The following is a 19,449-nucleotide window of genomic DNA, read 5'->3' as shown; positions in this document are numbered from 1 at the left end:
TTTCGATACATATGCAGCTAGAGACAAGAGCTCCGGGGTTCTGGTTAGTACATCATGTTGTTCCAACAATAGGGTTGCAGATCCCTTTAGCTCCTTGGCTACTTTCTCTAGCTTGAGGCAAACTTTTAAAGAAACTTTTGTATAGGTAAATTTTTTTTTTTTTTTTTTTTTTTTTTGAGACAGGGTTTCTCTGTATAGCCCTGGATGTCCTGGAACTCACTTGGTACACCAGGCTGGCCTGGAACTCAGAAATCCGCCTGCCTCTGCCAAGTGCTGGGATTAAAGGTGTGTGCTACCACACCAGGCAGGTAATTTTTTTCTTTTTTAAGATTTATTATGCATACAGGTTCTGCCTACATGTGTACCTGCAGGCCAGAAGAGGGCATCAGATCCCATTACAGATGGTTGTGAACCACCATGTGGTTGCTGGAAATTGAACTCAGGACCCCTGGAAGAGCAGACAGTGCTCTTAACTCTGAGCCATCTCTTCAGCCCCATGCAGGTAAATTTAACAGTACTAAAAAAACCTCAAAATTACTAAGTATATGGCAATCTTAATTTTTAAAATCATAAAATTAAAAAAATTGTTATCTACAGAGAGCCACACCGGCTTGCACCTCTCTGCGGCCTTCCTGCAGGGAAGGAACCTGGGGTCTTCGCTGAGCTGCACGCCTGCTTCAAACGCACAAGGACAAGTGTCATCCTGCAGCTCAGGTCAGGGATCTTCCGGATCTTCCCCGGATCACGGAGAAGGAAGATGGAAGCCTGGGAAGCGGCAACCTCTCTTCCTATATGCAAACAGAATACCCTTCTTCCCAGTGAACTGAAATACTGCCGCCTTCTCTGTTCTCCTCATGAGAACATGGGAGTGGACACAGCTTTTCTTCTGAGCTTTAATGGTGAATGGTAGATTTGTACTTTGAGACAGGAGGGCTCTTGTCTTTGCTGGTGGTGACCACTAGGGAAAGTACTGGAAAATAAATTTTTTCCTTAAGTATCACAAGGTGCTTTCACTTCCCAGACAAGGAAAGGGTTCATTAATGCAAAACGCTTCAAGTTAAGCAAATACCCTGCAGAAGCCATGCCCTGCACAGGGTGTTTCTGCAGGTTAATAATCAGGAAAAGTGGTGCCCTGTGTCCAGGCAAAGCCCGAGGCCATTAACCTTGCCTAAAGATGAAGTGACCCTGGAGAACAGGCCTGCTCTGAGATCAAGGCTCACACTGAGAATGGAAGGAGACAGAAACATGATTTCATTTTCCTTTAGTGCAAAGTGCTAAGACCATCCTGGATGCAATCTAATTTCTTCTTTGCTGTAGAGCTGAAAAAAGCATTCAGTACAGGTAGAAAATATTCTCTTCTCACTATGTGACTCTGGCAACACTGGAATTGGCTATGAAAGCCAGTCTTTGGAACTCAAAGAGATCTACCTGCCTCTGTTTCCTATGTACTGGGATTAAGGCGTATGCCATCGTATCTAGTTTAAGAATATCCTCATCTCTATCTATTGAAAAATCCTCAACTTTAATTCTTTAAAAAATTCTTCTGGCTGAAATAAATGCTAAAATTCCTAAAGGTTTTAAATTCTGAACATCTACCATGGAAAACGTGAAACCTGCAAACTGCATAAATGATCTCAGTCTTCTGAGGAAACAGTAAGAGCAATGGCCTTTCTCCTCTGCCCCCGTGCGCTCCCTGCCCTGTGCGGGTAGTGATGGCCTTTCTCCTCTGCCCCCGTGCGCTCCCTGCCCTGTGCGGGTAGTGATGGCCTTTCTCCTCTGCCCCCGTGCGCTCCCTGCCCTGTACGGGTTAATTCCAGAGAATGAACACGCCTTTGAGAAAGTCCTCCACTGCTCCTGGCGGTCAAGAGTACATTAACCTAACCCATCAAGATCTTAGTGGGAACACAGAGCTCAGAACCAAGGGACGCAGAACCCTTCCCCATCGATCACAGCCCTGAGCACCTTAGGGGACCAGGGTCTGTTACTGTAATCTTGGCTATGGATCTAGGGCCATCTTCACCAAATGGCAATCGGGAAAAAGATGAAGAAAGAAAAGAAAACTGAAATTGAGGCAAACTAATAACCTGAAAGGTACATCAGAAAATAAAGACAGCATATGTCCTGAAAGACAACTAAGACACATTTACATTCATAAATCCAAGCGGAACTCTTCATAAAAACCAGGAGTCTTTAATCTCAGTAAATATAAGCGGTACCAACAGAATAGGTGGTAATAACCCAGAGAAAGTAGCAAAGACTCAAAGCCTACGCGCTGTTTTTCACTAACATCAATTGTACCCAACTAAGCATAACAAGGAAGGGAGTGGTGCACGGGGAAGGAAAGGAAGGCCAGTGAAGAGATGGCGTGGGAAAGACAAGGGGTAAAAGCATTGCCAGGGTCGGTGCCGACAGAAACAGCAGAGAAAGACACACTCCTGGCTTTGGAACAAGACAACATACAACACAGGATTCAGGTGCGTGATAGCCACATACTGCAGAGACAGAGTGCACAAGCAGCGTGGAGAGTTAACACGCAGAGAATTGCTTTCATCACTTGCAAAGAAGTATGAAGTTTGCAGTATAAAACATAGTGTATCTTAAAATGCTGCACTTTTCCCTCCAGATAAATCCCAGAGGCCTGGTATCAGCACTTACTGCCACCATGCTCATCTCCAGAGAGAGCAGTTGAGGGTGCCCAGACCTTGGCCTTGATGGCCTCACGCTGGACAGTGAGAGGCAGAGCGGACACCTGTTAGCTAACTGGGTATCACACAGAGCAAAGCCCATAAAACTACCAAGAGGTCTATTTGTGCAGCAGACTAATGAGATGAAGAACAAGGCCTTTTTAAAGGGAACGTTTCAAAGAGAGCATGTGGTTTTCTAACTGCAGAGCAGAGGGTGAGGGGTAGCTAGGTTACTTGCACAGACACACTAAATGTGCTCAGAGAGAGCTGGGAAGTCCAAAAGTCACTCAAAGCCTATCTGGATGGGTCTTACCAATTGGATACATTACAGTCACTTTCAGTTCACTCGGGTTGGTTCTTTCATGCATATTTGGCATTCAGAAAGTTTCAGTGTAACAGCCGAGATGAGGTGTGCTCTTTGTTTTCAGGGAATGTAAGAAAGAGGCAGTGTGCATTTCAAGTAGCCTTCTCAGCTCTTCAGAGCTTAGAAAGTTCCAGGTACTCGGTTACATATAGAACCCTGGCACAGGAGGGGGAAGCTGCCAGGGTAGAGGAGTGCAATGATTTATTTCCAAGTCTGCATAGTGGTATTAAATTATATCCACTGCCCTTGGTCATCTGTTGGCACACAGGGGAGAAAGCAAAGTAGTTTTAAGTGATACTTTTTTTCCCCTGGTAATCTAACAGACTGACAGAGGCCATCTGATCAGGTGAGGGACGTCATCTGCCTGCCTGGCATCTGGTGTCCAGATAAGACGTGAGGGTGGATGTAAAGATGAAACAAAGCCAACACCAACAGAGAAAAGCGCGTACCAGAATGAACGGAGGTGGGGTTAGATGAACGTGGAAGAGCAGACAGACTTCAAAAGGAGGACTTTACCTCACCACCAAGTGCCGCCTGGATGGCTTTACCTGTGTCTCCAGACAAGGCGGCCGTGCTTTTGCTTCTGGCCAGGAACGAATGTGTGGGCGTCAGAAGTCTGCTAACAACGCTGCTCTCCCAGGGGCTGAGCTGCAGGCGGCGAGCTAAATGTCACCACATAAGCAAGATGTTAGGGACATTCTTTCCTGGGCCAAGAGGGTGCTGATCATCATCAAACCTAACACCTCCACAGTCTGGACAGACCTCCGAGACCGCCCAGGCTTTCTAGGGAGGACACGTGGCCATGAGCCAGGCAACAAGATCTCCTTTTGCTGGTCTGCACTCGTTAAGCAAACAACAGGTCTTGAAATGGAAATACCATTTTAATTACAGATCTGCTATTATTGGTAACTCCAGGATGTATCTCTGTGACAGGCATCACTGACGGGCAGTAGACTGATGGCGCCCACCTCTGACGGAGGGCTTCCTGGATATCTTCAATAATCAGCCTCATTGGGGCTGACAAATGAAGACCAGATTAACATAAAGTACTGCAGGAGTTCTATTGAACTCACGGATCTCCACGAATGGTTTAGGGTAACTAGAGGGAAGAGACACAGTAAGTCGAAAGAGGACTCATGCAAAGGTCTGTACAGGGTTCTTTGACCTTTTCACTCAGCAAGCTAGGCTCTTTCAGGTCCCTGTTTGGCACAATATAAAACTTTCAGCGGAGGATCGAGGTTAAAGCTGAAGAGAAGACAAAATTAAGCAGAAACGCCCAAGTTCAATGTGACTATAACCCTGAAGAGTTTATCAGTGATGTCTGAAGATCTGAAAACAAACTTCACACAAGGACATATGGGTCCCAAACTACTGGGATTTGGCAAGGTTGGGATTAGAAAATGCGTGCCAATGAGGAGTTTGTGTCATAAGCATCTGGTGATGGCACACTAAGCCACAGAGGGTACGGGAAGAGGCTTGTGACAGGCTACTGTAATACACAGGTCACACGCCACCCTGAGAGCATTCCCACGCCACTCGTCAAAGCCCTTCACAACTATCTAAACCTGAGGACACCACCTGCTCTCCTCAGGTGTAACCGTCTCAGGCTGGTCCTCTGGATGTCATCTCTTTAGAGGAACATAACTTTTAGAGTCTTGGAAATCTCGCTTAGTTTATTAAAATCACAATACTGCTAGACACTGCTACACTTAAAATAGTTGCCTCCATGCAGGGAGAACCAATTTCTAGGAAGCCCTTTAATGACATGACTACTTTAAAAGTGATCACTTTGACCAATGCTTTAGTTAAAGAATTGGTGAATTTTCCATTAGGCTTTCTGTTTATTAGGGAGAGCTCTTTAGATGATGATGATGATATTGTTAATGTGACAAGGTTGTACACTGTGGGTGGCCTCAAACTCATGGCAATCCTGCCTCTGTCACCCAAGTGCTGAGATTACAGGTTACAGGTTTGGACTACTGTCCTTGGCTTCCATGGCTAAATATTTCCCAGCGTTAAGCCTTCCTAAAAGCACTAAGGCGGCAGCAGATAGCAGCATGAGTAGTTGCTACGCCCACGGGCAGGGCAGTGTGGCTGCCTAAGGTAGCGATATAGCACAGCTTCATCAGAACATACTGCTCAACAGAACAGTATGCTCAAACCAGCAAGGGAGGGAAAGTGAAGCGAGGCTTCCTTCTGAGATAAACTACGTGGTGACAGGCTCAGAACTGCAGAGAGAAGGCAGCATTGACAACCTGTGTGACAAAGACCTGGCTGTCCAGAACTCCTTCTGTAGACTAGGCTGGACTGGAACTCAGAGACCCATCTGCCTAGCTCTGCTTCCCCAATGTTAAGGCCCCACCACACCTGGCCTTAAGCCTCCCACTTCCCACTTAAGGAGTTCAACTCCTGTGAGTCTTCAGAGCGTCAGCTATAGAAGCTGCTTCAGGTGCGGGTCGTTACAAACCTCAGATATTTCCACTTCTACCACATTCATGACTGACATGCAAGAGCGGGGGATGGATAGGCTGAGCATCTGTTTGTAGACAACATCCCTTTTCCTATTTGTTTCATGTACAGGTTCTTGATCTGGAGACTTTTGAAATGCTGAGGGAGGAGATACCAGGGTGGAATTGTCTGGTATTGGTCCAAGTTATGCACCAACATGAAATGCTGACCACGGCAAGCAGAGACCACTCAGATCAGTGTAGGCAACCTCACCAAGATGCAATTCCGGCCCGTGGCCAGCCATCACCATTGTGGTCTCAGGTTAACAGAACTGAATGGCCTGGGCTAAATCAATGCTGTGCAAATCACATCGGCACATGCCACCTATGCACACAAGGCAACTGCAGAACACAAAAGACTCAGGGTCACGGTTGCCAGGCAGAACTCAGATGCTGCTAGATCCCGACTGTTGGTATTAGAAGAATACCTAAGTGCTACCTGAAACCATGCACAGATGTGACCATTAATTCAAATTATAGCAAGAATAAAAACGTATGATTTTAGGCTAAAAAGTGATTCTGGGCAGAATTCAGCTGAGATTTATCACTGTGTCCTATGATATGGATTCAAGGTGGGAATGTACTGACTCATTTCTATTTATTTATTTTAGAGGCAAGGGCTCACTACAGAGGCCAGGGAGCCCTTGATCCTCCTGCCTCAGTCTCTCGGTGGTAGGATTAGGCATCCGCCACCACATCTGGGATGTGTAGACTAACTTTAAGCTCACAGTAGACAATCTCATGTTCCCTCTTTTAAAGTCCCATTGTTCCTTCCTGAGGAGAATCTGGTTATGTGGGTGGCTTTAAAGATGAGGATAGCCGGGTAGTGGTGACACACACCTTTAATCCCAGCACTTGGGAGGCAGAGGTAGGCACATTTCTGAGTTCGAGGCCATCCTGGTCTACAGAGTGAGTTCCAGGACAGCCAGGGCTACACAGAGAAACCCTGTCTTGAAAAATAAAATAAAATAAAGATGAGGATATGCATTGGAGAGATGGCAAAGCAGTTAATAGCACCGACTGTTCTTCCAGAGGTCCTGAGTTCAATTCCCAGCAACCACATGGTGGTTCACAACCATCTGTAATGTGATCTGATGCCCTCTTTTGCTGTGCCTGAAGACAGCAGACAGTGTACACACATAAATAAAACAAATAAATCCTTAAAAAAAATGAGGATATGCACCTTGTACTGGCTGGCTATGTGTGTCAACTTCAAACAAACTGGAGTTATCACAGAGAAAGGAGCTTCAGTTGAGGAAATGCCGCCATGAGATCTAGCTGTGGGACATTTTCTCAATTAGTGATCAAGGGGGAAGGGCCCCTTGTGGGTGGGACCATTTCTGTAGCCTTGGGTTCTATAAAAAAGCAATCTGAGCAAGCCAGGGGAAGCAAGCCAGTAAGTAACATCCCTCCATAGCCTCTGCATCAGCTCCTGCTTCCTGACCTGCTTGAGTTCCAGTCCTGACTTCCTTGGTGATGAACAGCAATATGGAAGGTAAGCTGAATAAACCCTTTCCTCCCCAACTGCTTCTTGGTCATGATGTTTGTGCAGGAATAGAAACCCTGACTAAGACACACCTTTAATGTAAATTTCCAAACGGCAATGGCATCTGCTATAGCACTTATAGGAACAATCAATGAGAAATTATGCCTTTCTGGGTAATTTTATTAGTTTATGTGACACAATTCAGGTGTAAAAATAACAGTATTCTTTCCTCTCTGTGTACCTATTTTGTAGATGTGTGACGTGTGTGTGTGTGTGTGTGTGTGTGTGTGTATGTATTTGTAAGTGTAAGCACATGTTTATGAATGTGTACATGTGGAGGCCACACGTCGGTATCTTCAGCAACTGTGTCCATCTTGATTTTTATTATTTTTTACTTGTGTAGGTCTGTGACTGAATGCTGTATGTGTCAAGGCTAGAAGAGCTGAAGCTACAGGCAGTATGAAGCCATGTGACCTGAGTGCTGGGCAGAGAGCCCCTCTGCTCTGGAAGAGAACGTGTGCTCTGAGCTGCTGAGCATCTCTCTCCCCCACTCCCCTTGTCTTCTGAGATGTGGTCTTTTGTCTGAACTTGGAACTCACTGATTAAGCCGGAAGGGTTCGGGAGCCCTAAAGATCTTGTCCCCGACTCTCCAGTGCTGGCATTACAGGTGAGTGTTGTCGTGCCTGGCTTTCTTTAACTTTTAATTTATTTATTTTTAATTGTTTATTTTCTAAGACAGGGTCTCACGTTATAGCTCTGACTGTTCTGGAACTTACTCTGTAGATCAGGCTGGCCTTGAACTCACAGTTATCTATCTGCCTCTGTCTCCTAAGGACTGGGATTAAAGGTGTACAGCACTATGCCTGTCTGTGCCTGGGTCTTTTTAAAGTAGGCTCTGAAGGTTCTAAGCCAGGTCCTCATGCCCGTGTGGTACTTACAGAGATGCCTTCCGATCCTTAAATCATCAATGTTTTTAAGAAGGTGGGTCGCAGAAGCAGTTGTGGCAGGCTCCCTCTGCAGTGTCTGGGGAAGCACACTGGGGGAGGTGGCTGTTTACTAAGCTTCCTGACAATATTCCAGTACATCTGAAAACCAGCAGACTTGTTCAGATGCATTCCAGCCCTGACGACTTTTAGAGCTTTAAATTAATACCAGCTTTGAGGTACTACTGCCACAGTGGGAGAAGGCTCAAACAATTTAATAACATCGTGTAGGCTTTTAAAAAACTATTTGTCTATAAAAGCTGGTAGTTAATTTTGATAAGAACTCTTCCTACTTAGACAATGAGGCCCAACTAGTGTTCAAAACCAGCGGGCAGGAGAGTGCTCTTACTGAAGATTTTGCTTAACCAAAAAACTGAGCAAGCAAAGCCTCCTGTAGCACTCGAGCCCCTTCCAGGCTATATGGTGTTAGACCAGGGCTTTGACTGCAGCTCCTTTGATAGGGGCAGGGAAGTGGAACTGACCTCAGGGCTCTTTCTCTTCGCTATCAGCTATTAGCTTAAGTCTGTGAAGACACAGACTTAGATTTGGTAGTTCTGTATCTTGGTGCAAGGAGCAATGTCCTGGCTTCAGCTACGGACTAGTTGCTGAGATTCTATTGGTCTTCTAATTCCTAACTCCACTTCTAATTCAGCCAATGAACTCATGGCTCATTGTGGCCCATGCACATTGTCATCGTAGCTCTGACAGGCAGAAGGACGGAAGCAGGTTCAAGGCCAGCTTGGTCTACATACTGAATTCCAGACCAGTCAGGGTTACATAGTGGTTCCGTCTCGGAGCAAGAACAAAGACAGCGCCCTGTAGCGGCCACCAAGGTGGGGAGGGGCTGCTAACAGAGCTTCAGTTTTATTTCCCTGCAGGACATTACAAATCAGATTCTTAACCTCTGAGGGGTGGACTCAATCACCCCAAGTAGAATAGATGGACTACTCAATGAATATTCGCCCCCAAACCACATTACCCTAAGAAAATCCAATCAGATACATCATACATAGGGTTTAAATGGAATTTTATTTCTAACTGAGAATGAATTCGGCACGTTCAATCCTCAGAGACTGGTCAGGGCATCAGCTGGTTTACAGCCCGTCTCCTTATCCTCATCTTTACCTGGGACTGTAGTAGGCAGAAAAGCAAGGCTTAACTTAGGAGCATTATAAGTCCTTAACTAAGATTTGTCTTAGACCCAAGTTCTCGAAAGTATGACATAAAAGTTCTAGGTAGGTGAGCACTTTAAAAGGGGAAGGAAGGGAGCAGACGGCTGTGGGAACAACATGCACACCAGAGCTCTATCTTATGTTCAGCAAGGGGAGGAGTGTGAAACACGCTCACCCCTCCCCAAGTGTACTCCATCTAGTCTGCAATAAAGCCGACTTATTAAGGAAATTTTAATAAATTAACATGAAAAACATGTAAAACTTGATCACACTCTAATACCAATGCTTTAGGCAAATTTAGCTTAAAGAACAGTTTGGGTAAGTAGACAAGAATAGAAACTGTTCAGACATTTACCACTTCATAGAATGATACCAACATTCACATCATACATTACAATGGTGCCACAATATAAAATACAAGATATATAAATGGACACAGGTGGAACATGCATATTATTACAATCCTATTACAGATTAAGACATGGCACTCTCTAATCTTGTAAAGACACACTGCAGGTCACCATAACAGATTAAGACATGGCACTCTCTAATCGTGTAAAGACACACTGCAGGTCACCATAACAGATTAAGACATGACACTCTCTAATCGTGTAAAGACACACTGCAGGTCACCATAACTTGTTATTTTTAAAAAGTGTGTGCTTTGCATTACATGGTAATTCTTTGGTTTTATTTAAAAATCATCATAGTTGTTAAAACAAGTAGCTTTTCTGAAAAGCTTGATTGTTTCATCCATGGTATAAGACAAAACTTCCATTTTATGAATAACTAAATATTCATGTACTGTAAATCCATAGGATGCATAAACTCAAAATCCCGGAAAGACTTTAGCTGGAGGATACGGTAATGCCCTCCTTAAAATAAGAGGCCAAGCCCTAAAGACTGAAATGAATGGACACCAAGCAAGCAGTCACACACATCAGCAATGCCATGAGAGACGTCTGACCAAGTGAGAAACAAACTGGTAAAACCAAACTGCCCTTCCGAGTCATTTAAGGTTTCCTTTGGAAAGCTGGTGCCCAGAACTCCCAGCGCACGGATGATCAAGACAGGACTGTCCAGGGCAAGATTCTGTGCATTCCGGTGCGTAAGGGGCGACTTCGGCTGCTAACCGGCTGCGGGAAGCACCGTTTGCTAAACGCACCAATCAGCCACCGTCTAACACGAGCAACACCCTCATCTCAAGGCAAGTGACGCTGGGCCGCTTATGCTTTTTTACTCTCAAGTTTTTTTCTTCCTATTTAAGAAATGCAGGGACAGCAACTTCAGATGCTCCGTCAGTACATGGCCAGGAAAGAAAACATTAGGTAAGCAACAGTACAGGTTTGGTTTTCCTTTTGACTGTACCTCTATCTGGAGAGTTTAGCAAAGTTGCAGACGAGGAGGAGAGCCGCTTGCTAATGACAGGATCAACATGTTTCGAAAGATTCATGGTGGAAACTGAGCGCCTGTCTGGATCTAAAACAAATGGAGAGAGTGCTAATTGACGGCTGGCATGCAGGATCGCATTTCCGAGTTCAGTGATAGGACAAGGGACAAACAGCAGGACTGGAGGCCACTGGCATAGTTTCTAGATCTTCTGCACAGCACAGTTCTCTAACTGGACACACTAGAGGAACTTACAGGCTAGAAATAAAACATGATTTTCTTAAGAAATAATCAAAACGTTTAGTTCACCAGTTTAAACTCAAGCACGCTTTTATGATACAAGCAGATGAAGACAAACCCAGGAGCCGAGGAAGGCTACTGAGCCAATGCAGACCAACTGTGAAGCAGAGAGGGGCCTGGGATGGTGAGTACAATATGGAGAACCTGCAGTGAAGTGCACACCCAGAGTTCGTGAGTGTGATTTGATTGACAAGTAAGGACATAGGCTGGGGCCTGCCTATATCCCAGCTACGAGGAAGCTAAGTCAGATCTATACATTTGAGGCCAGCCTGGGGATCTTCGAAAGCCCACCACCTGGATTTTTTTTTCTTCCTTTTTGACAGGGTCTCAATATGACCTGGCCTGAGACTTACTACGCCTCTAACCTCCAACTCAAAGGGTTGCAGGTGAACACCACTTAGTACACGTCAGTCACTGTTTCCTTATCTTTCCTGGGTCTGAACCCATGGTTAGGTAAGGGCTCTACAATTGAGCTGTACCTGCAGCCCAAGACTCTGTCTCCACAGAACATAAACAGACAGAGAGGGTTCAGTGCTGGAGAGTTTGCCTCCTGTGCCATGGCTCTGGGTTTGAGCCTTAGTACTAGGGGTGTGGGTGGCTCTGATCTCAAAAGGTGGAATCAGTACATAAATTTGCCCAGCAGAACTGACAGCAGTATAAACTAGAATTCAACCAAAGCCAATGAGTATTACTGTGAAAATTATCCTGCAGCCAAATAATTTAAGGAAGACTTTAGAGTTCAAAGTCTTGCTCACCAGCGTTCATGATGCCTGAACGAACTCCACGCAATAAAAATGATCCACCTCACTGCGCATGTGACGATGGCTGAGGTTAGAGATGTGGGCCATGGCCTCCATTACTGGCGGATGAAAGTACAACCTAAAACGCTCTCCGCAGGGCGGCCTTTGCACCGTTCCCGCTGCTCTGTATAAGCTTGGCAGTAAGCAGTTTTGACCAATTTTGCCCTGTAGTCCAGCCATTTTGACTCTTCTCTACAACCAGCTGGTGATGAGTCTCATTAGTGAGAAGGGGGTCTTCAACTGGAAATCACTTTTATAGCTGACATTTAATTATGTTTTAAAAAGAAAATAAATTAACAAGTGTGATTCCTGTGCCTTTCATTTACATTTATCTGCTGGGGTTTGGGAAATGAGAAAAAATACAAGTCCAGAGGGGAAATAGTACCAGGAGCACCCCATGCTGAATGTGGGCGTGCACATAAGAAGGATGGTGAAAGCCAAGGCCATGTGGTTCTACAGAGACACATTTCCTGATGATTTATTTAGCTGGCAAAGCTGTGTCTAAATTAAGTCTATCCCCAGGTATTTGTCAATAGGTTACAAAAAACACTTAGATCTATTTCCTAGTAAGCAAGAAAAAGATGAGCTAGACAGTCATCCACCAGAGTAGCATGAATGGCGAAGTCCACAGTTCTGCGATGGGTAGTGAAACCATAGAGGCAAGCCATGGTGTGCAGTGCGGTGCCATCTGACAATTCTCATCCAGTTTTTCTCACTGAACAAGAAACTATTTCACAAAAGGATTGGTGGGTTTACAAACAAAAGTGTTTCCGTGCTAATACTAGCTGATGTACCAGCAAGGCAAAGAAGACACTAACTTTAATGGCTTTAACGTTTCTAGGCTGGGAGGACTCAGTGTGATTAGCAGGGTTAGTACAGGGCTGCTGTGAAGGAAGGGAAGGGGAAGAAGCCAATGAGCAGCATGGATGGCTTGCTCAACCCTGCAGTGGGCGGGTTGCTTCCTAGTCTTTGAGAACTCGGATCAGTTCCAACCGTTTCTCACACACGTGTCTTCTGCAGTGGACCAGCGGCCACTGGATTGCAGCTAACAGCCTTGCTGCTCCACATAGCACAGTGGAAAGCAAGAATTAAGGCTAAGGAAATTTATTGTTTCTCAAAGGTGTTTTGACACTGCACTACAAAGCATTTCTGTCATACAGATAGCAAGCATGAAGCTCGGTAAAACAAAGACGTGGTTATGAAAACATTTACCATGACCATTTTTCTTCACGGAGCATCCATGGAAACTATTCCTGACGAAGCACATCATATCTTTATGGTGGCAGATTTGGTATGCACTCTATCACAGATGGCAAGGGCCACACGTCACAGAGGGAAATGTCACAGGGAAAGAAGTTGTGGTTGTGCTTGTTAAACTTAAAAACAAAAGAGGTGGGGGTGTTGTAAAAAAACAGTAATGAGGAGGCTGGAGAGATGGCTCAGTGGTTAGGAGCACTGGATGCTCTCCCAGAGGTTCTGAGTTCAATTCCCAGCAACAGCATGGTTGTGGGATCTGATGCTATCTTCTAGCATACAGCATACATGCAGATAGAGAGTTCATATACATAAAATTAAAATCCATCAGAAAACATTTAAAAGAATAATGAAAACACACAGCAAACACAAAAGAAAAATTCAACTGGATAAAAGTGAAGCTGATTCTGAGTAATAGTACTGACGGCTGTGGGGGTTGATAGCCTGGATGCTCTCTGCAGGTAATTCTTAGCTACAAGACCCTTAAATGGGTTTTATTAAAAATTACGTAGAGAGAAGGCAATTGTACCATGTGTGGTCATTTCAACAACCTTCAGGTCACCTGACCTTGAGTAACACTTAAACACTGCCCGCCTCGGATCCCGGTCTATGCAATACACAGCAGCCTGCGTGGTGACTTAGACTGATGTTGGTTCTGTGTCTGGGGGTGCGAGCTACAAAGCAGGCAGTAAGCAATTACAAGGATGTCTGTACCAGATTTTTTAGTACCCCCTCTAAAGCTGTGATGTGGTCCATACCTGCTAAACCAAAGAGACAAAAACCAAGAGAAAGAAAGCGAGGAAGAAAGGAAAGTAAATGACATACTGTGTGAGCACTGAGCTACACTGAATTTACAGTACAAAGAGAAGCCTTCTGCTAACGTCATATTTCAAGATAACTTTATGTCCATGCAAGGAGAGAGAAGTAGCCTGAATGGGTACCACTGTTTCTGGTCTGAGGTATCAGCAAGTGTTCCTACAGAAAACATCAGCGATGCACAGGTTAGGTCAGAGCACATGTGCTCATGGGACAGATGCTGATCCAGCTGTGCTGCTGAGATCCTTCCAGAGCAGAAAGTGACCCTGGATAACATCCCACAGCCCTGCAAACCTTATGCAAATAGATCCTTAAAACAGTTGAGGCTGATGGGCTCAGAGGTGCTGCACAGTCTTCTCTCTAGAGAAAGGAGCTCATACCAAGGCAAAGAGAGGACCCTGGGTCTTACCTCCATCACCCTCTTGTCCTCAAATAGTGGAAGCATCATTTAATTACAGTTTAATGATTTCTGAGGGATTTTTTGTTCTGCAGTGAGAGATTTAGGGGGAAAAAAAAACCCAAAACCCAAAACCAAATGCACTCTTACTGTCCAGCAAAAACTACAACCAAACTCAAAGAACGAGCTTGAAAGTGGTGTCTGCATTACCTCCACTGTGGATGCTCGAGCTCCCATGGAGAGGGCTTCCCCAGGACCAGCGGTTAGACTTCTGCCTTGGCTTCTGGCTCCTTTCCATCGTCCGTCGGACAACAGCTTCATGGCGCTCCTTACGGGGGATAGAAGAGCTGGCAGTTAGGTTTAGCTGTTTGAAGGTTCTGCAGCTTAAGCCAGAATAGAGTGGACTACCTAATGTCTTGCCCTACTATAGTGGTGTTATAATCTGTTTCCTAACATCTGCACTTTAAGATGGGAACAGTAACAATCTTGGGTCGTTTCTGCAACCATCAGTTCCCAGTTCAGAAGTCCTTGTGTATAACAGATACTCAGTAAAATACTTTCATACCTCCACAAACACTAGTGCAGTCAGTCTTCACTTAAGCTGAAATTCAACCTGTGCTTTTATGTACAGTTATGTGCATAACATACATGTTATGTATCTCCATGACCTCAGTCTTGTGATCCTCTTGTTTCAGTCTCCTGATGGCAAGAACTATAGATGTGCACCATTATGCCCCACCTAACTTGTCCGTGTGTGTGTGTGCGCACGCATGTGTGCGTGCAAGAGAGGGTGGGGGGAAGAGAAGGTGCCAGAACCTTATGCATGCTTGCAAGCACTTGTCCCATGTCTATAAGTCAGCCTCATATAGAGCCATATTTTAAAAATAGAAATCAGAAGGTGAGAACACAGCATTTTTTCTCACCCCCACGCCCCAAGCAGAGTGGACCTATTACAGAAAAGTGGGAAAGAACTCTCAAGAATAGGAAGGAGTCCAAGAGAGAGAAACTCTTTTCTTTGAGGCTTGGTCTTCATTGGCTAGCCTTGAACTTTGACAATCCTACCTCATCTGTTATCTGAGTGTTGGGCTTACAAGCATGCTCCACCCCACCCAGCAGGGACTCTCATGGCTTACTATGTTGTATAACCTTACTATTTTGAGTATAACTGCCCCCCCCCCATCTCTAAAACCTTATATAACACTTATTTAAGGGTCAAGTGCAAATGAAGTGCATATGTATAAATATTTTCCTACATGGAAATATCTGCATATGGCAATACCCTATGGAAGCCCACTGGGTGATATTAGCACTTCAGAACGGCTGAATAAAGCAGTAATGTGCATTAAGTTTCCATGAGAAACAGGAGAACCCAACGTTCCAGCAGCAACACTATCAACAACCAGCCGGCTTCTATCCCCCAGCCCCCGGCCTGTGCCCCCCAACACCTGCAGCTATCTGCACCTGGCAGGATGGAACAGGGGAGCCCCTCCCCACACCTTGTCCTCCTCCAGCCTCTGCCTCCGCTTCTCCTCCACCGCAGCCCTCCTCCGCTCCTCCTTCAGCCGTTGGTCCTCCAGCTTCTTCTTCCTCGCCTCCAGATGCCTCTCATAGTGCTGCCGGGCTCGCTCTTCTCTCTCTAGCCAGACGGTTTCTCGTGCAGCTTTGGGGAAAAACAGGGAGATCCAACACAGGGCAGCTTAGAACTTGAATGGCTGGTGCTGGTGAGTGAACCCAGCTCTTTGAGCACGAACAATCTGGCACGGCCTTTGCTTTTCTCACTATGCCAAGGAGGTTGCCCTGGATTCTGCTCTTTAGGAACATGTATAGCTAGCTCTCTGGGGGCACAGCCTGCATGCCCTTAAGCTCCGGAATCAACAGTTCCATTTCCATAATCTCTTTTTAAAAAGTGGCACCCTTGGCTGGTGACATGGCCCAGCGTGTAAAAGCACTCGCCCATGCAAGCATGAGGACCTTCCCCAGCATCCAACTTGGGAGGCAGAGGCAGCGACAGGCAGAACCCTACACTAACTGGCCAGCTAGCTTAATTGGCAAGATCATAATGAGAGCCGTGTCTCAAAAGCACAGTAGATGGCTTCTAAGAAGTGACACCTCACACACCCCTCTGGCTTCCACATGCATCTGTGTGTGTGCATGTACACCCACAAGTACAACATGCAGCTCCAAACATACCCAGATATACATACAAATACACATAAAGAACCAAGAACAATTGCTCAATGATGGAAGACCTTTCTCTCCTTTATATGTTCCTTTCCCATCTCAGGAAGTAAACTTGTCCTCAGAGCTACTTTAACATATGAAGTTTCCTCTGACCATGATAACGAAAAATCCATGTATTATTAACACTGTATGTGAGAATGTCCAAAATTTGGACCAAAAAACCCTTTAGATTTTTGAGACAGAATCTTCTGTAGCCCTTGAATTTGTTATGTATTTTAGGATAACTGTTGAATTCCTAGTCCTGCCTGTACCCCAGAAGTACACCATTGTAGGTGTGTACTGCTATGCTAGGGTCAATGTTATTTGTAATTCTGCAGCATTAGCTATTTCTCAAAGTTAGTATCTGAGGACATAAACCTTCTCAAAGAGCTGAACTGGCTTGCTGTTGGTGAAAGGACACGGTCAGTTCAAGGTGAGGCTGCCTTGAGCCATCCAGGGCAGTGAGGAGGAGAGCTGGGGTGGCAGGCTTCCCCACAGCTCTGCTGTGGAGCCATACCTAGCCTCCACCACATCCACTTGGACTTCAGTCATCTGATCAAACTCGAGGAAGCTAGTTTCCAAAGCTCCTACCTACGGCCTCAGAGACTCCCAGGCGCACGTTAAAAACTGACTTTAAGGAAGAACACCTGCTATTATGTTCTATAAAGCATGCTCTGAATAACTAAAGCCATAGTCAGAGGCCATCTTGAAACTTAACAGGAGCACAGAATTCTGACAGCTAGATAAACTCATGTACATAAAGTTGGATTTTCTTCATAGGTATCTTATTGGCAAGCTTTTAATGACACACAGAAAAATACATTAGAGTGGTCTATTCCTCCCCCCACCCTTTTTTTTTTTTTTTTAAGACAGGGCTTCTCTGTGTAAGTTTACCTATCCTGAACTTGTTTTGTAGACCAAGCTGGCATCAAACTCAGAAATCTGACTATCTTTGCTTCCCAATTGCTGAGATTAAAGGTGTGCACCACTATATCTGGCCCTATAGTGGTAGCTCTTACCAGAAAGTGCAATGTCTGTTCCTCTTATTCTGGAACCCATTATATCCCACTTCTATCTCCGTGAGACACCATAGCATTCGAGGTGTTCCAGAGAGTAACTATTCTGCACTTAACATTTTCTACTTAAAATCTCTTAGAGATCTTGTCATGTTAAAAAATAAAAGCCTAGCCGGGTGTGGTGGCGCACGCCTTTAATCCCAGCACTAGGGAGGCAGAGGCAGGTGAATTTCTGAGTTTGAGGCCAGCCTGGTCTGCAGAGTGAGTTCCAGGACAGCCAGAGCTACACAGAGAAACCCTGTCTCAAAAAAAAAAAGAAAGAAAAAAGAAAAAAAGTCTGACTAACTGCATTTTTAATGGCTCTGTAGCATTTTATTGCCTATACATTGTTCAAATAGACAATTATCACTTGCTTGATAGTAACAAACTTAAGAATGTTTCTGGTAATCTAAGTTCGACTTTGGGTGACAGCACTGTGCAAGCACAGCTCTCTCCCGTTTGGCACACTCCTCATATTCCAGGCTACTAATAACAAAACAATGCCCAGTTTTTAATTCTCTGGTGGCACTGAAGGATCTGAGATTAAAGTGTGCACCACTATATCTGGCCCTATAGTGGTAGCTCTTAGGGAGAGGCTCAGTGGGAATACATGTGCACAGCATCTGGGAGGCCCTAGGCTTGATGCCAGCATTTCAATGCAGCAATGGAATGCAGTAAACATTTGTGACTAATTGTTTCTTTGGATGAAGACCCCTCTGCCTGCTAAGTTCCTGCTTGCTCTCCTCGCCCTGGTCGCAACAGAGCTACTCCAGTTAGCCCGCCCTCTTTGCTCTGCGTTCCCTCTCTACTCTTGCTCAGTCTCCAGCTAATCCACTTTTGAAGGCGGTGACCTCACGTCTGGCATGCATATCACCCTAACGGGTTATAAGGGCAAAAGCATCCAGTTAGAATCAAATCCATGGGCTCCAACCCTCATGTTCTGGTTACTAACAACAAAAGGACACTTGGGTTTTATTTTTTGTGGTGTTGAGGACAAGCAATTTCCATTTCTAATAAACCTGCAGGTAGATCTAAGATAAGTGGTCCACGGGTATGTGAAGAGATCTGCTACACTGGTCTTCTGCAGTTAACTTGACAGCTAACACTTTAGCATTTCCTAAGCTCTGTTTTCTATGTAGCAAAGGTTGTTCCCCCGTCTCCCAGAGTAAGTTTCAACCACTTGAACACATCCAAACATCTTAATAATTAATTACTTCCTAGTTCACTGTGAAAAGCACCTTAACAATTACTTCCTGGTTCACTGTGAACTACTGACCGGTCCACCCAATCTTGGGTAAGCTACCTGGAACGAGTTCTATCAGAGCAAGCTGTGGGCTTTTACGCAATTATGAGGACTACACCATAATTATACTTCAAGTAGTACACACTTCTTTGGACTTAGGAAAATTTGTCCACAACTTCTACCTTTGTCACCAACATCCTAACTAAAAAATTAAAGGCTTGACATAGATGTACATTGTCATTTAAGTGATTAATTTTACAACAAATAATCCCTTGAAGACCTTTTCTTCGAGAACATTTGGGGGTCCTGGCGTGACCTGCAGCCTTGCATGCTCACACTAGGTCAGCACGGCCCCCAGTAGCTACAGTCCTGCTTCTACTCCTGCCTCTAACAGGTCTCGGAGATTCTATTGCACCCCCCCCCCCAAGTACAACAATTGTCTGTAAACGGTCACAGCGAGACTAGGCAAACAATGTTGGAAAACAAACACCACTTCCTGGTCATTGCAGTACCTGCTCAGTGAGCCCTCGGATGAGCCGCTCAGCAGGGTTCCTGCAGCCTTTTAAACTATTTTAAGAATTGAGAGTTTACTTATGAATGTTAGTAATTTAAACTATTAACCTATAGTTTTGAGGCTGAACATTTTTTCACTAAGAATTCTGAACATAAAACAAACTGAAAAACAAAAAAGCAGCAGCTGCTATAGACTGAATTGTGTCCCCTAACTCCAAACTCCCATGTCAAAGCTCTAATCCCCATGGCTGTATTGGGAGGCAAGT

The 19,449-nt window shown here is 45.0% G+C and overlaps 1 protein-coding gene across 6 annotated transcripts in view; it reads right to left on the bottom strand.

Moving 5' to 3' along the window:
• Map7 (microtubule associated protein 7) overlaps positions 1-19,449 on the bottom strand; it is a 132,902-nt gene that overhangs the window by 21,030 nt on the left and 92,423 nt on the right. For all 6 annotated transcript variants that reach the window (XM_029482843.1, XM_021173685.2, XM_029482840.1 and 3 more), the window contains exons 4-7: positions 15,649-15,812; positions 14,363-14,480; positions 10,565-10,675; positions 3,597-3,710 (exon numbers count right to left, since the gene is read on the bottom strand). In XM_029482843.1, the coding sequence (XP_029338703.1) occupies positions 3,597-3,710; positions 10,565-10,675; positions 14,363-14,480; positions 15,649-15,812 (507 nt within the window). The remainder of the gene's footprint in view (positions 1-3,596; positions 3,711-10,564; positions 10,676-14,362; positions 14,481-15,648; positions 15,813-19,449) is intronic.

The sequence above is a fragment of the Mus caroli genome, chromosome 10 (genome assembly GCF_900094665.2).
Source record: "Mus caroli chromosome 10, CAROLI_EIJ_v1.1, whole genome shotgun sequence".
NCBI classification, from domain to species: domain Eukaryota; kingdom Metazoa; phylum Chordata; class Mammalia; order Rodentia; family Muridae; genus Mus; species Mus caroli.
This window is presented reverse-complemented; position numbering and strand designations above follow the sequence as displayed.